The following is a 20477-nucleotide window of genomic DNA, read 5'->3' as shown; positions in this document are numbered from 1 at the left end:
TACAACCACTCTCCACTCGTATCTCTCTTTTGCCCTCCCACTTCCTTGCTCAACAGACATTCCTATCTGGTGTCCTCTTCTGCCTGTCCATCCACCTCATTTTCAGTCTTCTCAAGCTCACTCCATCAACTTTGCTGGTGATCTAAATGCATAGGCAGCAGTGCCACTCTTGGTAGCCTTGTGAGTGACTTCTCTGCTGGATTGATTTCTGGGGGAGTTCAGCTGAGTAAGAACATGGCAGTTGGTTAAGGGATGCAACACTCCCTTGTTGTTGATGGATTTGGTTTCTATGTTGTCAGCCAATAGATGATGTGGGAGGGCAGGTACTGAGGTAGTGACCTCATTATGTGAAAAAACAGGAATATAGGAAAAGAAGATAGGTGGGAGTTGTTTAGGAAAGAGAAATGAGTGACTCTGGCCCAGTCTTTGAGGAGGTGGGGTATGTTGTGTTGTGTCCATTTGATGTTGGTGGCAGAGCTTGGATAACTACCTACCATCTTCATGGGGTAAAGCCATCCTCTCTTCATTGTCATGACATACAGAGCAAATGGTTTTTTACTGGACACTACTGCACCAAGGAAGAGGGAATCATAGAAGTGGTAAAGAAGAGATTTGCAGGGACAGTATAAAGGAGGGACAACAGTAGTACAAAAACATTTCATCATTCCTCTTTTGAGTAGAGATCTTAGTCTAATAGAGATGAATATGTGGCTCTGGTCCTTAGGAACACCCTAATAAAGTCCCCAAAGTACTGACTACATGTTATCTTGCAGTAAAAGTATGACCTGTGCTGCACATTATGTAGTATCGTCTTTTTCATCCTCTCCTAAATGATTGCATGAAAGTCCCTCAGAACATCAGAAACAACCTACAGTATTAGTGGAATGGATCTTACCTTCTTAATAACCCAACTGATATTGCTAATCCTGTTCTTGGGTCTGGAAACAAGAGAGGCACTTCAGGCATGGCAAAGTGATGAATAATGGTGGGCTCCTCATCAGAGAGACCATACCCAATAAAGTCATCCTGAAAATAGGTTTAAAAACATTTGTTAATATACATAACACTCCATCATGTATTATGAATGTACACAACCAACTTTTTCCATTAACCTATTCAATACAAGTCAAATTCTCACTTGCAGCATTAGGCTGCCTGATGTATGATGATTCGATGATGCATCACAATAACATTATAAAATATAAAGTTAAAGTTGTATTACTTGTTCTCTTTAACCATGAACGTTAATAGCCACAGAAGACGCAATCAAGCCTGTTCACAGAATATGGGGATCACTCGGCTACAACTACAAAATAAATATAATCAAGACAACAATGCTGGCATCCTCTTATATACACTTGTGCCTCATGATGCTGACAGCATCATTATATGGAAGGGGTTAATGGAACACCATTTATGATACTCCACTAGTGATATTAATAGTCTAGCCTACTGAAAGCACAGTTTTCCCCATAAAGAAAATCTAATAACAAATAAAGCTTTTTTTCTTAATTCCATTGATAGCAACAATAGCGGATGGGCTATCAAACTTTTTTTTTTCATAGACACATCCCATCAAGAAAGAGTATATAAACAGGTATGCACAATAGTGACAAGAAATGGTTGAGTGCAGTGTCACAAAACAACCACGATCAGGGACAAAAAAAAAAAAATGTACAATGGAATTCCCTAAGAAACAATAGTACCACAGACACTGTTTATTCCTGACCTCCCACACTAAACCCAACGCACATCAAACCTGCCACTTATGCAACAATATAACAATAATAGCCTCATTCCATAACTACAAAATAAGACAAAAATGCACATATTTACTTCATTAAAATGCAATCATGACTGATACAAAATGTCTCCACTCCCTTTTAAATCCTTGATGACATCAATAACACAACTTCCATGAATCTAAGAAGCTAAGCACTCAACAGCCAGATTACATGGCTAACCTCTCTCACTAAACAAAATCTCTAAAATACTGGGTCTCGCAATTAGTACACACAACCTTTATCCCACCTATTAAAGACCTCACTATGAAAAGAAACAAGAAAGTAAACATACAGTTGCATTATAAATACTGGAAAGAAATGCATCACAGTATGCATCCACAGCGTATCCAACAATTACGAATACAACGATATCCTACAAATAACATAAAATATAGTTTCAAGGATAACTGGCCCCCTAAAACAACACCAGTAAAGTACCATTAAAAAGCCAATATGCTTCCCATAGAGCAGCACATGAAAATGATAGATACACAGGTCTGAGCACACCCTCAAGCCTTCCCACACTTTACAGTACATCACACAGAGCCCAATGAATACAACATAAAAACAGTCGTAGCAGTATCCTACTCAAATATCTATAATATTCTGCCCCAAGTATTCTGCAATACATCTATACAAAAGCACGTACACACTCAGATCACTGAATATGCATTCACTCCATAATAGACCACCAAATTCTATACTATATTTCACCAAAATCTCCCTGATATCAACTAGAGAAAGCACTCAAAAAACAAGTAAAAGTATTTTTGTCATGCCTACATTTAGGTCAGTACCCACAATGAAATAGTACAAATACAGAATTGGCCTAGCAACATAGTCCAATTGCCCTAGATGTAAAAACTACACATAAGATACAGAGCACCCTACACTATACTGTCCTATAATCTCCCCTTCCTGATAAAAACTCAGTCTTTTCTATAAATGATTTACAGGCTAAACCAGCAAAAGAGAACCTGGGGAATGGATTGACTGATCCCAAATTTCATTCATTTTTCTCTCCACTTACGTTTCACTACATACTGTATTTCATGAAAATCCATATCTGCTATTATTCCATGCTCTGAAACCACCCAGTTACAGAGTCTACAACTAAATGAACTTAACATGTGTTGTTGTTTAACCCTCAGTGTCAATGGGTTATGATCCTTAGCTATGATGTAAAATGATTGCCCTTTTGGGGTTGGGCTAGAGGTCATCCACCTTGGATATGCTGCATTTACCTAACTGTAGTATACAGTTAGGTAAATTATCATACCTCATTTTAAATTTGTGTAAGATCCCAGCTTGGGCAATATCAACCTAGACCACAGCACCCAGTTAGCCAGCCATGGCCACCTGTTCAACCCATAAGTCACACAGTAATGAGATTTTGAAATACTGTCCATATAGAGTGACTGAAGGTGAGTGTAGTATTGGGTGTTATGAGTCTTCTGCATAGTGGTTTCACTTTTGAAATCTGGTGACTGTTGCCAGGCCAATTCTCTGTTTCTTCTATGTTATAACCCTTGTATAGAACAAAAGGAAAGGGAAAAAGGCAAAGGAGGATGACAACTTACAATGCCATGAATACACATATAAAATCTAAGACCATGCAGCCAGGAGATATATGAGTGAACCTAGTGACTTTATTGAGTTTAAGAAAGTCTTGCAAAATATATGGGTGACCCCTCTACTAACACAAAACAGGTCAAGTACATAATGAAACAAGGGCACAGCTCTTACCTTTGCAAACATGTGCTTGTTCAAAACAGCTACTAGGCCATCATAGTCAATTTGCACATGCTCTTGCACAAATACAATCCAGGAAGCATTTCTGCCATGCCGCTCATACAAACTGTGTGATAGAATGTACTTTCATGGTAGAAATAAAAAGTTGCATGAGGAAAAGCAACATAGGAGAAACAGTATAGTTTTATCACTACTGATGGAACTACATTCTAAAAACATCAACATACTACAGCCTCGACATCAATAATTTGAGAAAGAAAAATATGAAATAAAGATACAGTGATAGCATTAAGAATCACAATAGCATAACAATACCAGCCACGGCAGAAATGATGGTTCAATTTTTTTTTTTCTGTTGTTGTTATTATTGTTAGGTAGTCCTACACGCCCAAGTTATGACACTGGAATAACCATATAAAAAATTGTCTCCAGTTTCACTGACTGGAAATCCACAGCCCCATAGATCCTAGCATTGGTCCTCAGACCTTCCTACAGATCTCTATGGAAAAAAACTTTGGACTATTGGCAGAGTTGTATTGGTATGGGGCTATTTCTGTGTCACCAGTTGCTAGTAGTATGAGGAGAGGAGTAGTCACTAAATGTCAGCTATCCTAGTGTAAAAAAGTGGAACAAATATAACTGAAACTGACAGATATTAGGCCCAGTCCAGATCAAATGTCAGCCCCTTGAGGCTGCATCTCCAGATGGTGATGGGGCAGTTAATGGGTTTTGGAAATGTGTAGCAGGGAGATAATTCTATCTGGTGTCTGTCCATCTTGCTGGCAGGTACCCATCATTGGTCCCTATGACACTGAAATTATGGAGGACACCAACCAACCCCTCAGGTTCCTGGCAGAAGTCCTCCATCCCAGATATGTTATGTTCATGTTTGTGCACTGCCAGTTCTGAGCAGTATGTGAGACAGCCTGGTAGAGTGGGCATATGTCATCAGCTATGATGCTTCATCTGAATTTGTATCCTATGTGTTGTGTGGTTGTTACCTTGATGTTTATTTAGGTATACTCTGCACAAAAAAAAGCTTGATTCCCAATTTTTGTATTGGGAGTAAGGATGGCTCTAGATTAGATAGAGCTCTATTTTTCATAATCATGTTACCATTAGTGGGGTTGGATAGAACTGTGTGTTATTTGTAGTAGTGTTCATGGGTCTGACAAACTTGTGTGTTGTTGGGTGGTCTCTATGGTAGGGTGATGATGCTGTGAATCTTATTTAGCAGATGTCAAAATCTTTGTGAGAAAGCAAAAATTTGGTCTCTGCATGTAGGAGATCTGCAGGTGCTGCCTGTGTGCAGTTAGTGATGTTTTGCAGTGCTTTGTTTTGTGTGACCTGTAATTTGTGTTGTGTGTTTACAATTGGTGTTGCCTATGCCAGACTGGCAGTCTACCATAGATCTTATGTATTGTTTATATATTAGTTTATTGGTGTCACTGAGGGACCCATAACAGGTACCTGCTTATAGTGGTTCTGCCAGACAAAGAACAGAGGTGCTCATTTTCAAAACATGTCAACCCTCTCACTCTAGCTGGTGGTGCAACCTTGAGAGGTTGACACTATCTCTAAACTCAATCCAGGATCTCTACATACTTCAACTGTGTTTCCTACACCATTTTACACATGGAGAGCTAACAACAGCAATGGCTCCCCTCCTCCCAATATTTTCAGACAGTGACACAGAAACAGTCCCACACCAATACAACACAGACATCAGTTACAAAGAATCTTCCCAGAGAGATTTGTAGGTGGGCCCATGGACCATTGCCAGTTACTGTTGAGTTGTGGGTTTTCCACTCTGTAAAATTCAAGGCGACAATTATCATTACTAGTGTCACTGTCTTGTCTACACCTGTGGTCATTCTGACAGTGTTGAGACATGTTATATTTATGTATAATATTTTATATTTTGTGTAAATACCAGTGAGTTTCTGTATGTGATGCCAAATGTCTTTATTTGGTATGTCTGCGGGAGGGTCACCACGTAATGAAGGGATGGGGATAAACCAGCTTTGGCTGTCAGGCCCTACTGTGGAGGTGTTATGTTATGCTGCATTATTTATAACCTGGGCAGTGGGCAGGAAACAGGGATGGCCCTTCATCTACAAAAGGCTAAGAAATAAAAAACAAATGTGTGTTACATGGGTGTAGGGTGGGTGAAGGGTGGATGCATGCCTTAACTGGCCATCTACCTTATACAGATGGAAAGGGCCTTTTGGTATATGTACATGGTATATGGTATCTGTGGGCTGCCTATGTTATTTAGTGTGAGATATAATTCAATAGTGTTCAAAACTGTCACTAATAAGAATTGTGACTTGCGTTTAGCTGGTGCTACCTTCAGTCTGTTAGTCATTACCTTATACTCTAGTCTGTCTATGCATGTCTAAAAGTGAGCAGCCATTACTTCATGCTTGTAGTATATGCACATGTATAATGTTATCAGTGTAGGATGCAATGTGTATGTTGCGTTTATCAAGTGTTGGAATGTTGTGCATGATTAGGTTGAACAGTGTGGGTGAGGGACCAGAACTTTGTGGAACTACACTAGATATATTTTTGGTCCATGAAATGCCTGATACATATTCCCCATGTGGATGCCTGTCATCATTTGGTAGTGTGCAATGATATTTCATATATTTTGTCTATGAGAAGTGGTTGTTACAGTTTTAAAGGCCTTGATTATGTCTATTGTGGTGTGTAGTGTGTTGTGATGGCTTGTGTTTGAATCTATCCTACATACATTTACCTATTTTTACCTAATTTTTTTATTTAGGATTGTTGCTATGCTTTTGAGGTCTCCCTTTCATTCATCAAAAATTAATTTATGCTGTCTGCCTGGATTATTTTTTTTAATTCATCCCATAAACGAATTTATATATGTGGAAAGCTGTAGTTTTTTACATCATTTAAATATTCCGTCATCTTTAGTTTTTTTAGCTTCTTTATATCCCCTTAATATTGCCATCTAAAAAAATTCAACACTTTTCAAGATTCTAGACAGCAGCCATATCATCATTGTCTCTTGTCTCTTCTAGTGTGGCAATCCCAGTTTATCTAATCTTTTCTCTTATCTCTTCTCAGCCAGATTGAATATTAATTATGTTTCCACCTTTTACATTCTATGTAGTTAATCATTAATTGTTATAGACATGTGCAGTTTAAAAGTCATCATACACACATACTGCTAATTATAAATATTAATTGTGGTTTTACTGTTGTGTGTAATTAATGATTCATGAATTTTCTGTTAAGCAATAGGTGCAAAAGCAAAATAGTTCTGGTAATCATGAAATGATGTTCAGAATATTCCAGAATGATGCTACTACTGGGTATAAATATCCACACATCATGACAGACCTAAGTCCCATTTCCCACTCCTCCCAGTTCATCTCTTCACAGTTAAAATTTCCCACCAGTGTTATACTGTCAACCAAGAGATCCCTCACATGACTAACAAATGCCACATTGACATGACTGCATTCAGACCATCACCCAACACGTAAACAATACTAACACAGAACAGTACTGGCCATGGACTCTTAAACTGCCCCAGATGCAATAACAACAAAAAAGAACATAGAACACATCCTACTCTGCCTTACTCTCACCTTTCTCATACAACAAAATATCTCCAACTTCTGGGCCAATCCAGTGGCCACTAGGATCTAAGGGTCTCCTGGCAGAGACCTGGGGCAGTGGATGAGATTCTTATGCTGAAATTGTCATTTAGTGTGGTCATGGTCTTCCTAGCTTTCTTTATATCATTAACAAGTACTGTATCTTAAAAAATCATTCATCTCAGACTTCTTCTTTTTCTGGTACAAATTTTCAATTTTACTCATAATATTTGCATAATAAATACCAGGGTCAAACTCCACATTTCCTCCATTGGCCAATGTCAGTACCATTTCTCAACAACTACCTTTCCAGTTACAGTCTCAATTCAAACCTCTTCATATTTCCCTCTTACTTTACATTTCAATCTTTGAGGCTAGATATGATAAAAAAAAAAAAAAAAAAAAATAGATGGGACCCAATGATCATTGCTTTTTTCCAATATACTACAATTAGGTAAATACATCTGGGACCCAATCGTTCCACCAATCCTGCAATTACATTATGTAATCCTCCCTTGTTACTGGTTTCTTTGCACCCTTCCCCCAAAGTGAATTTTCACATCTACCCATAAGACAGAAAGCTGCAATATGCTGTGTGTGGTTGGTAGTGTTGTAGAACAATGGGAATGAAAACAATGTTGTGTGTGAGAGAGTAAGACATATACGTTGGTTATGAAAAATAAGTTTCAATGATAACGGAGGGCTAAAATATAAATCTAATATGGCACAGTAAATAATAAAAATGTTACAAAAAAATACAACAAACAGAAGATACCAGTGGAGACCCATCTGCACAGGGAAAAAAACACATCGTTGAATATGTAACAATAAAAATGCTATCAGAAGTGGCGATACATGTACATTAAAGAATTGCAACATATAGTGTGATAGCTATGTGTACATGTTGCAAATATTATAAGTCAAAACAAATGTGGACCAAACTAAATTAATGCACTGATATAGATGGGTACAAAAAATGTAATTGAACATCGGCAATAACAGAAACTGTATTGATACAAGCAAGAAAAAGCTCATCTTATTCCAAACAGAACACATGAATAAGTTTTTTCTTTTGCAAAGAATTCTAACACCTGTCTACTTAACTACTGCATATTTGAGTACAGAAGCCAATACCAAAAATAATTAAAACACCTCAAAACCAGGAGCAATTTTAAAGGCCAAGTATAAAAACTGACCTGAAAAATCCAAACAAATTACCTCAAATATACGGATCATCAAAGGTAGCTGGCGTCATCAATCCTGAAACAGCTGTTTTATTGTTAAGAATTCTTATTTCCCACAATGTTTTGAACTTTTATTTCTCACAAAAATCCACCTGCCACTTTGGTGTCATACTATAATTGGCATGTATAAAGGAAAAGTTAAACCAAATCACAAATCACCTCTGTGATGCACAGTATTGTATTTAGCTACCAGTACACATATACACATGCTATAAATTGTTACAAGATCTTGACCATGTATATGGATAGACCCAATCATGGAAAAGGAATTTATGCCAAAATTAATCAATTAAATCAAGCTGCTGCACATTCACACCCAGATCATTAAACAAGTTCTTCAAGACAGGTCACCACCAACACCCCACAGAAAAGTTCCTCCTAAAAGAAGTATGAACCATGTTGGCATGTTTGTACTGAGGACACCATCCAGCTCTATGCCAGTACCAACACAGAATAGGCCTGGCCATAGAATCAAATTGCCCTGGATGCAATCACCAGAGAGAAGACAGTGAATAATTCATCCTACACTGCACCACATGAACATTCCCAAGACAACAACACAACTTTCTTCCTTGAGTGTCCTATGGGCCCACTCAATGAGCACTGCCTGTTACCCGAGAGCTGTGAACCTCTTGCAACCTGGGGCAACAGGTTGATTGATATACACAAATACAGTTCAATATACACTTGATATCTCAGCACCGGATAACTTGTGATTTGGGATAACTCAGTATAAAATTTTAATAAATCAAGATATACAAATCTACTCCAAAACCTATGGCTCAGGCTGCATCAGCAATTAATCACCTACAGCAGTCCTACTATTTTGGTTATGAGCACAGAACTGCAGGGTTTATCGGAATGCAGAATTCTCTGGAACTGTTCGTAGACTTGTGGTCACAACATTCAGTCTGCAGGAAAATCCCAAGATGTAACCCACCTAGGTTTCATATAGAGAAGCCCAGGGATGATGCGTTTACCCAGGAGTATGCAGTAGCAATTTCTAATTGGTTTGAAGTACATGGCACTCTTGAGGACCCTGAAGAACTGTGGGACACCTTCAAACATGAAACTCTGAATGCTGTAGAGGAGTGTATTGAAGAGCCTCCAAGGTCGAGTTGTGTGGCAATATGTGAGGTATACATTGGAAAGTATAGAGTTGGGCCATGCTGTCAGAATGGTTGAGGACCTGGACCAATACAGGACTCAGTAATGGCAGACTAGAGCTCTCATGAGGATGGATAAGGAGAGGTATGTCAGGGGAATCACTGAGGATATTATAAGCTATTTCAATGCATATGACCTCAAGCCTGAAGAAACTCTGCTCCAAATTTGTGACCCAGAGGAACATAGTCATAATATATGATGGCGAACTAGTGTCAAGTGTGGAGGAGTGTAACCCCTTTGCCAAGTACTTGAGCAGTTCCTCAAGGGTGATCCTCCAAGGGGGCAGCTTCTCCTTGACAGTGTTCAGGTGGCAGTTGCTGATCAACCAATAGATGAATCTCCTTTCTCTCTGACAGAAATCAAAGAGGTTGTGAATTGAAGGGTGAAAAAGCAGCTGGTATCTGCAACATCAGTGCAGAGTTGCTGAAAGCCAGAGGCAAGGCTACACTCTGTAGGCTGCATGTGGTACTGTCTGCAGCCTGGCAGTCCAGTACTGGAAAAAGTCTTGTCACCCCAATCTATAACTACCACATTATTATACTACTAAGTGTACCAGGTAAGGTAATTGCTCATCTGTTGCTAACATAAACTTGTTCACACCTGACAAAGTTTCAGAGGCCTGAGCAATCTGGATTCACACCAGGTAAGTCAACAACTGATCAGATCCTAACACTTTACATTCTTGTGGAGCACTGATACGAGCTTCAACAGGGATTTCTTGCAGCCTATACTGAGTTCAAGATGCTGTTTTACCCAGTGCTCTGGGATTTTCTGTGGATTTGTGGGATTTCTGCAAAGATTATTGACTTGATGTCTGACTTAAACTTTGGGACAAAGAATGCTGCAAAGTATAAATGATGCATGTCCAGCTTCTTTCCTATTAATTCTGGAGTGAAGCAAGAGTGTATCCTCACTTAGGGACTGGGTAATGGACAAAGTTGTTGATCAGTGTCATTTTGGAGCATCTACTGGCAATCCTAAGGTCAGTGACCTTGTTTCTGTTGATGGTGCTGTACTTTTTGAGGAGTCATTGGAGGTCCTGGTTGCGCCCCTCAAGTCATTGTACTGGGAGGAGAGAACAAAGTCCAGGCATTTGGGGCCTTCCTGGATGACACCGTTCAGTCTGTCCATTGATAGTGTAGTACAAAACAGTTGTGGGCCATGTTAGGATTCACTTCAAAGGATTGGCATTGCCCATAGTGTTGTGGACAAACTCAACCAATGGATTACATCATCAATAATTATGCAGGACTAAGATCTGAATCTTCAAGTCACTTGCTCTCCCAGTCTTGCTGTATGGCTGTGAGACATGGACATTGAATGTTGACTTGGTAACAAGTGCCTTCAGATATTTTCATAGGGAATGGAATGACTCTGTATCAAATCAGAGCCGATACTGTGAAATTCAGTCTAGGCCTGTTACTACCATAATTCATGAACATCAACTGCAGCAATGTTGTCAAGCGGCAAATTTCCCTGATGTTGATCCCACTCACAGGGTTGTCTTCACAAGAGAGAACCCTCTATGAAGGAGACAAAGAGGATGCTCGCAGAATCCATGGCTGGAGCCTGTCAAGATTTGTTTAGAGTGGGAAGGGAGGCTGCATGGGAGCTTAACCAGAGAGACTGAGGGATCTGGTGACAGCATCTGTTTGAAGTTTTGCATTCCCTGGCAAATGCTCCCAAATGAATGAATGACTAATCAATGGAGACAAAGATGAGACACCATTTCTTTTACTGTGCATTACAATTAAGTAAATACAATAAGATAAATTAAGAAAATACTTGCCTAGGTATTACTGGACTGTAGGCCCAAGCAGCAGTGTTTGGCCAAACCTGGCTGGCAATGTGAACAACACAGCCCTGCAATATTGGAATAATTTATTTTTTCCATATAATCCATAATTACACTAGATAAAGAAGTAACTGCAGCAAATAATTATTGTGTGTCAATAAATCAAACTAATATATATCTGATGCAATAACAGTTACAATGACATGCTTAACAGTAATAACCATTTAAAATGTGTAGATATCCTCATACAAGGGCTTGATATGCTACAAAATATTCACATTTTTTTTTTCATCATTTCCGAACTTCACTGGCAATAACTACCATGTCTAGCCTTATGAATCTGAGTTTGAATTTTTTCAGTTGTGGTGTCTGTAAGTATGTTTAGTATTTTTTTTAAAAGAATTGTATGCAGTTGTGTTATGGGTCCACCATTTTACTGAGTGTTGGCTTTCCCAGCTGTTGGATATTGTGTGGACTGTAGTGTTAGTTTCTTTTACTAGTGCCAAATGTATGTTGTGTTTATGTAGGAACTGAAGCAGCTGTGATGTATTTGATTGTGGTGTTGAAGTTTATTTGTAGCTTGATTACAGTATATTTTTGTGCAAGCAGATAGGGTTGATGAAAGAATCCTGGGATGGTTTAGGCACATGCAAAAAGTGAGTGAGGAAAGACTAGCAAAAAAAAGACTGCAGAAGGCAGAATGAAATGAACCTGAAGTGAAGTGAACCTGAGGGGAATACTAAAAATGAGAAGGATGATGGGGAGAAAGGGCCTTCATATAAAGGGAATGTCTGTTGAGCAAGGAAGGGAGGAGGCAAGAGATAGGTGTGAGTAGAGAATGGTTGTGAATGGACTATAAACTGATGCAAAAAGGGATTTCTCCTTGTCTTTAATTTCAAGTGAGGGGATGAGAAGGGAGGGCCACCATATAAATAAAGTGGTGGGGTTCTGCTGTGGATATGCTACACCTTGCTGTATTGCATCTGACCCAGGCAGTGAGCAGGAGACAGGGATGACCTTTCATCCAAAAGGAGCTGAGATAAAAGGTACACAAATGGGTGACAGGTGGGAGTGGATGCATGCATTGTCTGGCTACCTCCCTTATAGGGGGAAAAAAGTCTTTGGTATATACATATAGACAAATAATTTTGTTGAAACAAATTTGTTCGCCAAACTAATGTCTGTATTTCATTTTCCTTTTGAGTAAATGACTGCTGAGCAACAGTCCTGTGAGTAAACCCATGGTGAACATCTACTTGTACCTGAATGTGTACAATAGAACAATGGCTCTGAAAAAGAGATACCAACAACTTGTGAAAAGTTGTTATTTGCAAAGAGCCTTGTCTCACAAATACTTGTTTAACCTAGGGGACTCCTCAATGTTCTTTTTTTTCTGTTTTCAACCCCCATAAAAAGAAACAAGAACCCCACTAGTAGCTTATGTTCATAACACCATCCAGCTCTCAGAAAGTGCCAATACAAAAGAAGCCTGGCCACAGGATCAAATTCCCCTACATGCAGTCACCAAACAAAAGGCATCAAGTCATAACAGAAATGGCAATTGTACTACAACCAATTCTCACCTTGTCATGCTGAGCTGCCTTGAGATTAATATCTTGACTGAGGTTGAATGCTGCATCTGCATCATTGTCAAGAATCACAATTACAAGGTCACCTGTAGAATGAATAAATATTACCTCATTCAACTTTAACATGTAGAACAATGAAGAGTTATTGTTGTTATTTTTGTTCCCTAGACTGTCTGGCTGAGCAGTCATGTCTCCCTGAGGAATGCCACAGCTGGAACAAGGTTTTCCAACAAATCCCTTATAGAGTGTATATTGTCTTGTTGGCATGCATGATTGTGTACAATGCAGTCTTCCATAATGTGTTGTATAGTATGGGGTGAAGTGTTGCATCCTGGACAGTTATCTGTGATGTGGTCATCCATCCTCTTCTGGTAGCTTAGAAGGGCTGGATGATGGCCATACCAAAGTCTGGCCAAGTGGACTCTGTCCTTTCGGGGGAGAGAGGATTCAGAGGGATGAATATCAGGTGGTCTGGCATGCAGCAATGTATTGTCTTTCAGTTTGTTGATGAAAAAATACTGGAATGGTTTGGGCATATGTAAAGATTGAGTGAAGAAAGGATGTGGAAGGCTGAGGTAGACTGAGTGAACTTAAAGGGAAGTCCAAGAATGGGATGGACGAATGGATGGGGTTAAAGGGGGTCTTGGGTAAAAGGGGAATGTCTGCTGAGCAGAGAAGGGAGAGGTGTGAGTGATGAATGGTTATGAATGGATGATAAACTGACACAACTTGAAGGGATTTCTTCTTGCTTTCTCTGTATTTCTCATGAGTGAACAGAGAGGAAGGGTCATCATATAATGATGCAATGGGGTGTAAACCTTAATGTGGGGGGGAAATGCTGTGTCTTGATTCATTACTTCTAACCTATACAGTGGGTGGAGTATAGGGATGGACATTCATTCACAAGGAGCTAAAATTGAAGGGAAATCAAATTAACAGAGGATGGGTAACATTATGAGAAGTCATAAAATGTCCTTAGTATATCGAACATTGTGCAAGAATATATTCTTTTCTCCTATTACATCCCATTACCTATTACAAGTTGTAACTAAATATATATCTATATAATTAAATAACTACACTTCTCTCTCCTTACATATCTTGAAACAAGATATGAAATTATGAGTACATGTCAAATAAAATATCTTATAAGATACTGGTATTCTGGATAATTACTTAAATTTCCATTATATAAATTCCCTACATACCTCCTCCTTCCTTTGTGTCAGCAGCAATCCCTTGCACTGCACAAAGCCACAAAAGGCAAACTGAAAATATTAAAGTCGTTGTAAATTTATTGTGCAAAAATGCACTTATTAACTATACATAACAGTCCAACAAAACAAATACACAGCAATTAGGACTAACATCATTTACACAAAAGATCTTTCAATTTATATTATATAGATATAGATATACTTTTTGGCCATTATCCTATCTGTATTTACCTATTTATAGTATAGAGGAAAGAAGCAATACTCATTAGTCCCATCTTCTGCTCCCCAATGTATCATACCTAGCCTCAAATTCATGTAAAGTTCTAACTTATTCTATATCTTTTGTTTTCAATTATCATATTTAGATTTGAATTCATGTATTGTTCCAGCTTGTGGCTATATCACCTTCTAAGCTATTCCACGAGTTTTTTCATCATCTCTTCATCCATAGAGTGAAAAACCACTACTTGCAGTAGTCCATTTCTAGTCCTTACTTTTGATACTTGTATGACTTTCGACCTACATGTCAAAGATAAAAAATCAACAAAAAAATAATCATACTATAGTCAATTATGAGCATTGACTTAAACAACAGAATCTATGTACCAAGGACTTTTCCCCCCTACAAGGGAGGTAGCCAAGTCAAAAGGCAGGTACCCACTCCCATCCATTTCACTCCCACTCATTCCACTCTCATCCACCACCCTTTCCTCCCTCTCATCTTAGCTCCTCATGGATGACAGGTCACCCATATATTCCAGCCACTGTCCTGGGTCAGAAGCAATGCAGCAAGACACAGCATAACAGCTTCACTTAACTGGTGACCCCCCCCCCCTCTCCATCCCCTCATGCAGAAAAAAGAAGACAAATTCTAATTACTGTCTACAAACAATTCATCAGAACTACAATTGACTATACTTCCAGACTGGTTTCTGACATTCAGCAAAATAAACTTTCCAAACTATACAAAATAGTAACAGGACACACCTATAACCACCCACTTCTTAAAAACCAAAATCCTCCTAAAACCCTCAACCCCACTCACACATATTAGTACATCACACAAGCACAATCAGCTGAATGAAAAAATAACAGCAGCTTACTACCCAAACATATACAACAACACTTGTACCATCCACACAGAAACACATTCACTCCCAGATCACAAAACAGGTTCTTCAAAACAGGTTCTTCAAAACAAACCACTAAACCCCACATGACACCAGACCCACAGAAAAATCCTTCTCAAGAGAAGCAAAAACCACACTAGCATGCTTGCATTCAAGACACCATCTAGCTCTGAGACAATGCCAGTACAGAATAAGCATGCCTACAGAATCAAACAGCCTCAGATGAAACCAATCCACAGAGGCACTGAGCACCTCACCTTGCATTGCCCTACACTAAGTATTCCTAAACAACAATGTAATATTTCTTCTCTATGTGAGTTATGGGTCTGTCCAATAGCCATTGTCAGTTTCCTGGGACCCATGGATCTCCTGTTGAAGAGACCTAGAGCAACAGATTAAACTTGACCTTAGAGTTAATAATAATAAATTTATTTGGCAAAGAATCAATATACATGAAGTGCAGATAATGAAAAGAACACATGGTTAATACAATACAAAATGAAAAAATGAAAAACTAGAAAACAGAAGCAAAATCAATAAGAAATTATACTCACAAAAAAATTACAAAATGGGGTCAATAATTAAAAAATTAATGATAAATGGGGGCAGGCAATGTGTACAAACTTCTTGTGATAAATATCAACACAATAATAAATGAATAAACATACATGTGATTAAAACCACTGGGCTTGGGGCATAATAATCAATCAGAGAAGAGTAATAATGAACTATGGAACTTGCAGACAATACACAAGAAGCAAAAACATGCTCATACAAAAAATGTAATTGTTCAATACCTTTCAGTCCCTTCATCATTTCAGGATTGCTTCAAAATCTTTCTATAGACATCTTTGGAAACCTGAAAATTAAAAATTTGAGCACTTAGCAAACCCAAAAGGCTGTGGCTGCAGGAAGCACAAGTTTGTAAATATACTAAAATAAGACTTTGGAGAATACCAAATGTTCTGGCTGAAAAAACACATAGGATGTGCCTCCTGCCATAAACTCCTCATCCTAACTTTCCTTACCTTCTACCTCTGGTTCCACTTACTGGTATTGTAGAAACCTAATTACAATGTACAGGGACACTTAGGCCCCACCTCTATATCTCCAATTCAAACTTTGCTTCATATTCATTTGTATTTTTTTCATTCAGCTATTTCATCTTTTACATTACTCCAAAAGTTTATACATCTGTATGGAATACTAGGTTTGTATGTAATTAGCAGTTGCCAACTAGTATGAGTTCCTTGATATCCTTCAGGGACCCTAATTTTTTTTTCTTCTTTTTTTTCCCACCTCTTTACTAATCTCAATCATATATTTTGAATACATTATCTCCACTGTATCTTCTTCATACAATATCTCCATTAATTTCTTGATACATTAGTCCATCATTTTCAACTTTGTGACTCCTTTCCTGTACTTCAGTTTACCATTACAAGTAATGAATTGGTAGAGCAGCTTAGGTTCATCTTTACATTCAGATTATACTTTCCTTAAAATCCCTCTCTTCTCTTTATATACTTATACCTGGATATCTTACACTCTTCTTTTGACCTAATGTTTCCTCTCTTTCTCCATCTTTCCCATACTTTATCTCTTCCTAATCAATTCTATATCTAGGGGATGTTGTAGCATTGAGCTTGGTGGTCTTTCTTGAAGGTCTTGTATTTACCTACTTGTATTATACAGGAAGGGAGCTATGCTCATGGTGACCCATCTTTGTATCTTTCAGCATCAAGATTTTTCTTAAAATCTTGAATAGTATTTGCACACACTGTTTCTTTATCTATGTTACTCCAGATAGCTGAGTGTAAAATATGTTTTGTGTGGTTCAGATAGTAGGTTGTAGTTTTTTGATGCATTTTGTTGGTACTGCTTGTGAAATATAGTTTGAAGGGTGTGTGCAGTTTAGTGTTCTGGTGTAGAGTTGTTCCTGCCATTTTTGTGTTGTTCTATTGGGAGAATTTTGGTTTCTCGGTGCAAGTGTCCTATAGGTGTGGTTTTGGTGTATCCTGTTATTACTCTCAGTGCTCCATTCTGCAGAGTTTGTAATTTCATTATGTTTAATTAGTTGATTGTTAGGAACCATGCTGTGGAGGTTCTAAGGTGGTTTTTATAAACTGTTAATAGATGGTTATTAGGGTTTATTTTTGTTTCCCAAAGTCTGTGGTAGAGATGGATTTCAACAGGTTTCTATTCTTGTTGAGATTTACTGCCATGTCCTTGATATGTGGGCTGAATTTCACATGGATATCAAATGTTAGACCTCAAATTTTTGGGTTCCTTTTCAGTGGAAGGCTTTGGCCATCCAATGACTGGCTGGAGTCAGCAGTGTTACTGTTGATTTTTGTGGTGAATTTTCCATCCTCTTATTTCTGTGCCTTTGTTCCAGTTTGTCCAAGTATGTTTGAGCGTGTCTTGCTACTATTTTGTATTAACTCTGCTGGATTATTATTGTCAGGTCATCTGCATATGAGAGAACATTGGTCTTTAGTTCTGGGTTAGGAGTTGGCAGATCACTCATGAAGTGGTTGAACAGTAATGGTGAAAGTATTGCACCCAGAGGGACTCACTGTATAGTCCTTTTGCACTTGAGATATAATTGTTTTGGGTTACTCTGCATTGTCTTCCTGCTATAAAGTTGTTAACAATTTCTTGTCATTGTTATGGATATTGGTCTCAATCATTTTTCTGGATAGTATTTGTCTGAGTACCTTGTCAAAAGCTGTTTATATCAATGGCAACTATAACTGTTCTTTCTGTTGAAGCTTTTCTTATTGAATCTTTCAGATTCTTGTATGATGTTTGTGAGCAGAGTGCTGGTAGAGTGGCCTTCCTTGAAACCCTATTGATTAAGGGAGGTAGGTATTTCTGATTTGATTCTTGCTGCAACCAACCTTTCCATCAGATTAGATATTGTAGATAGTAGTTCTTGTTATGTGATGTTTGTGAGTAGAGTGCTGGTAAAGTGGCCTTCCTTGAAACGATGTTGATGGGGGTGGTAGGTATTTCTGATTTTATTCTTGCTGCAACCAACCTTTCTATCAGATTGAATATTGTAGGTAGTGGTGAGATTGGTCTGTATGATGCAAAGTCCTTCTGTGGTTTGTTTGGCTTCAAGAGTGGTATTGTATGAGCTCTTTTCCCAGATGTTTGGGATGTTGTTGCTTAGTTGGGAGCAGTTGCAAATATCAGTTAAGATTCTTATGATAGGCTAAAGTGTTTGAAATCTTGTCTGGACCTTCAACTTTGGAGTTTTTAAGTTTATGGCTCCTTCTGTGTCTTTACTAGTCTGGGCTTGCTTCATTGTTGAATTTTTATTTTATGTATTTCTTTAATCATTTTCCTGGTTTCTTGTATGGTCAGCTTGAAACTTGTTTTTAAGAAATGTTTGTTGATGATGTCACATTGCTTCATGGTTGGGGGGAGATTCAGATTTGATTTTTTTTTATGGTTTTTACAGCTCTCCTTATTTTTCTGTTGCCAGTATTTCCATCTATTTTGTTTATTAGTTTTTCCCAGTTTCCTCTTTTGTCTGTTATTAATTTGTTTTGTAATGTTACTGTTTAATTGCCTTAGTAGTTCTTTTTCTTGTTATTTTAGATTATGTTTCTTTCTTAAGTTATTCCTTTTTTCCTTAACGAGACTACCTTGTGTGTGAATTTAGGATTATAGTTTTTTCTGTAGCCTCTGGGGATGTGTCTTTAACTTGCTTTCAGGATGGTTAATTCTATTTTGTTTACAGCAAGACAAACCTGAGACAATGAACTACTAGATCTGGGTTCTGTTTGATAGGCCTGGATGCTGATGGACAGTTTCTCATATAGTAATGGGTAGAGGGTTTTGGATGGCAATCTGTTTCACTTTTCCCCTTTGTAAAGATCCATTTTCTCAAAATAAATAATATTCAATTACAACTTGTTGGAAATGAACAAGTATTATTGAACTGCTAAATCAACAAAATTGTTACTCAATATACTTTTTACTTCTAAATAGTAATTAGAATATTTTTTCTTGTTACTCTTGAGAGATCTACCATAGGAAATTTATTTTCAGTTAATCAGAAAAAAATAATTGCTCTTAATCTGTTTTGAAGAGTATTGAATTGATACCACAAGCACACCTAAATTTGTTATCAATACACCCACAGAGACAGAGCAACAGAGATGATGTCGATGTCACTTCCTCAGATGAGAGGAAGGGTGGGAGGGGTGTGGAGTGTATTTAGGGATGAAATGGGTGGGAGTGTTTTTGTGCCTTTCCCTTTTTGGCTACCTCCCTTGGAAGGGGGAAAAAGCCTTGGTATATGTATGTATGTATGTATGTACAAGGTTTGGTTAGGTTAGGTTTAAGTTTGGAAGCATAATTGTTGTCTCGATACCTTAAAAGAACAAAAAAACTGGTATGTTTCTGGTTGTGACAAATCAATCTTATCAAAAACTTAAATAACCTATTACTGTTTCTGACATGCTGCAGAAAACAGTTCCCTTTGAAGAAAAAATGTTTGTGAAAAAAAGAAATGTCAAGTGATTACTGCCTGAATCCTATTATTTCCCATATTATGGGTGCAGAGATGCAAGTATTGGAAGGGTCTAGACAAAAAATAAAGTTTTCAACAAGAACCTATATCCAACACAAAAAAATAAACACAAGGAAATAGCATTTCCATTACAGTGCAAACTGTGCTGTCAATTTAATGTTCACTTAAGTCTTATGATCTTACGATTTATCTTTTCAACTTCTATTCTTTATCATCATCATGTTTGCCATTTGCTTTTATCATTTTATGTCATCCTATTCCTTCCCGTGTCATCATGCTAGGATTCTATTCATAACATATTACCTATACCTTGCTTACTCTATATACTTCGTTTCCTCATAGTAGATAATTTTTTACTCTCCAGACCTCCACTTCTCTAATTTCAAGCTTTGTTTATATTACTTTTTTGTTTTTGTATTTACAAGAGTCATACCAATCTTTCATCGATGGTCATGTAGTTACCAAATAGTAAAACATAAAATTAAAAAAGATCACATTTTGTTCAACTTCATTAGTTCTACATAAGAAATAGATTTCCTTGTAGTTAATATTGAATATATATGTGACGAAATATTTCATCTTAACGGCTCCGATCCAACACAACGTTTATGTATTGCCTTA

The 20477-nt window shown here is 37.8% G+C and overlaps 1 protein-coding gene across 2 annotated transcripts in view; it reads right to left on the bottom strand.

The window, feature by feature from the left end:
- Window positions 1-20263, bottom strand: part of LOC143039383 (beta-1,3-glucosyltransferase) — a 33078-nt gene extending 12815 nt beyond the window's left edge. The window contains exons 1-7 of one of the 2 annotated variants that reach the window (XM_076209313.1): window positions 20175-20263; window positions 16108-16169; window positions 14172-14231; window positions 12958-13049; window positions 11369-11442; window positions 3531-3642; window positions 896-1026 (exon numbers count right to left, since the gene is read on the bottom strand). In XM_076209313.1, coding sequence (XP_076065428.1) covers window positions 896-1026; window positions 3531-3642; window positions 11369-11442; window positions 12958-13049; window positions 14172-14231; window positions 16108-16126 — 488 coding nt within the window. In that variant the 5' untranslated portion in view covers window positions 16127-16169; window positions 20175-20263. Of the gene's footprint in view, window positions 1-895; window positions 1027-3530; window positions 3643-11368; window positions 11443-12957; window positions 13050-14171; window positions 14232-16107; window positions 16170-20165 lie in introns of both variants that reach the window. The other variant, XM_076209323.1, reaches the window with a different exon arrangement.
- Window positions 20264-20477: the final 214 nt, after the last annotated feature.

This window comes from Oratosquilla oratoria, chromosome 2 (assembly GCF_046742065.1).
Source record: "Oratosquilla oratoria isolate Oo_2021 chromosome 2, ASM4674206v1, whole genome shotgun sequence".
Lineage (NCBI taxonomy): Eukaryota > Metazoa > Arthropoda > Malacostraca > Stomatopoda > Squillidae > Oratosquilla > Oratosquilla oratoria.
The sequence above is the reverse complement of the archived record's forward strand: the minus strand, read 5'-3'. Positions and strand labels throughout refer to the sequence as shown.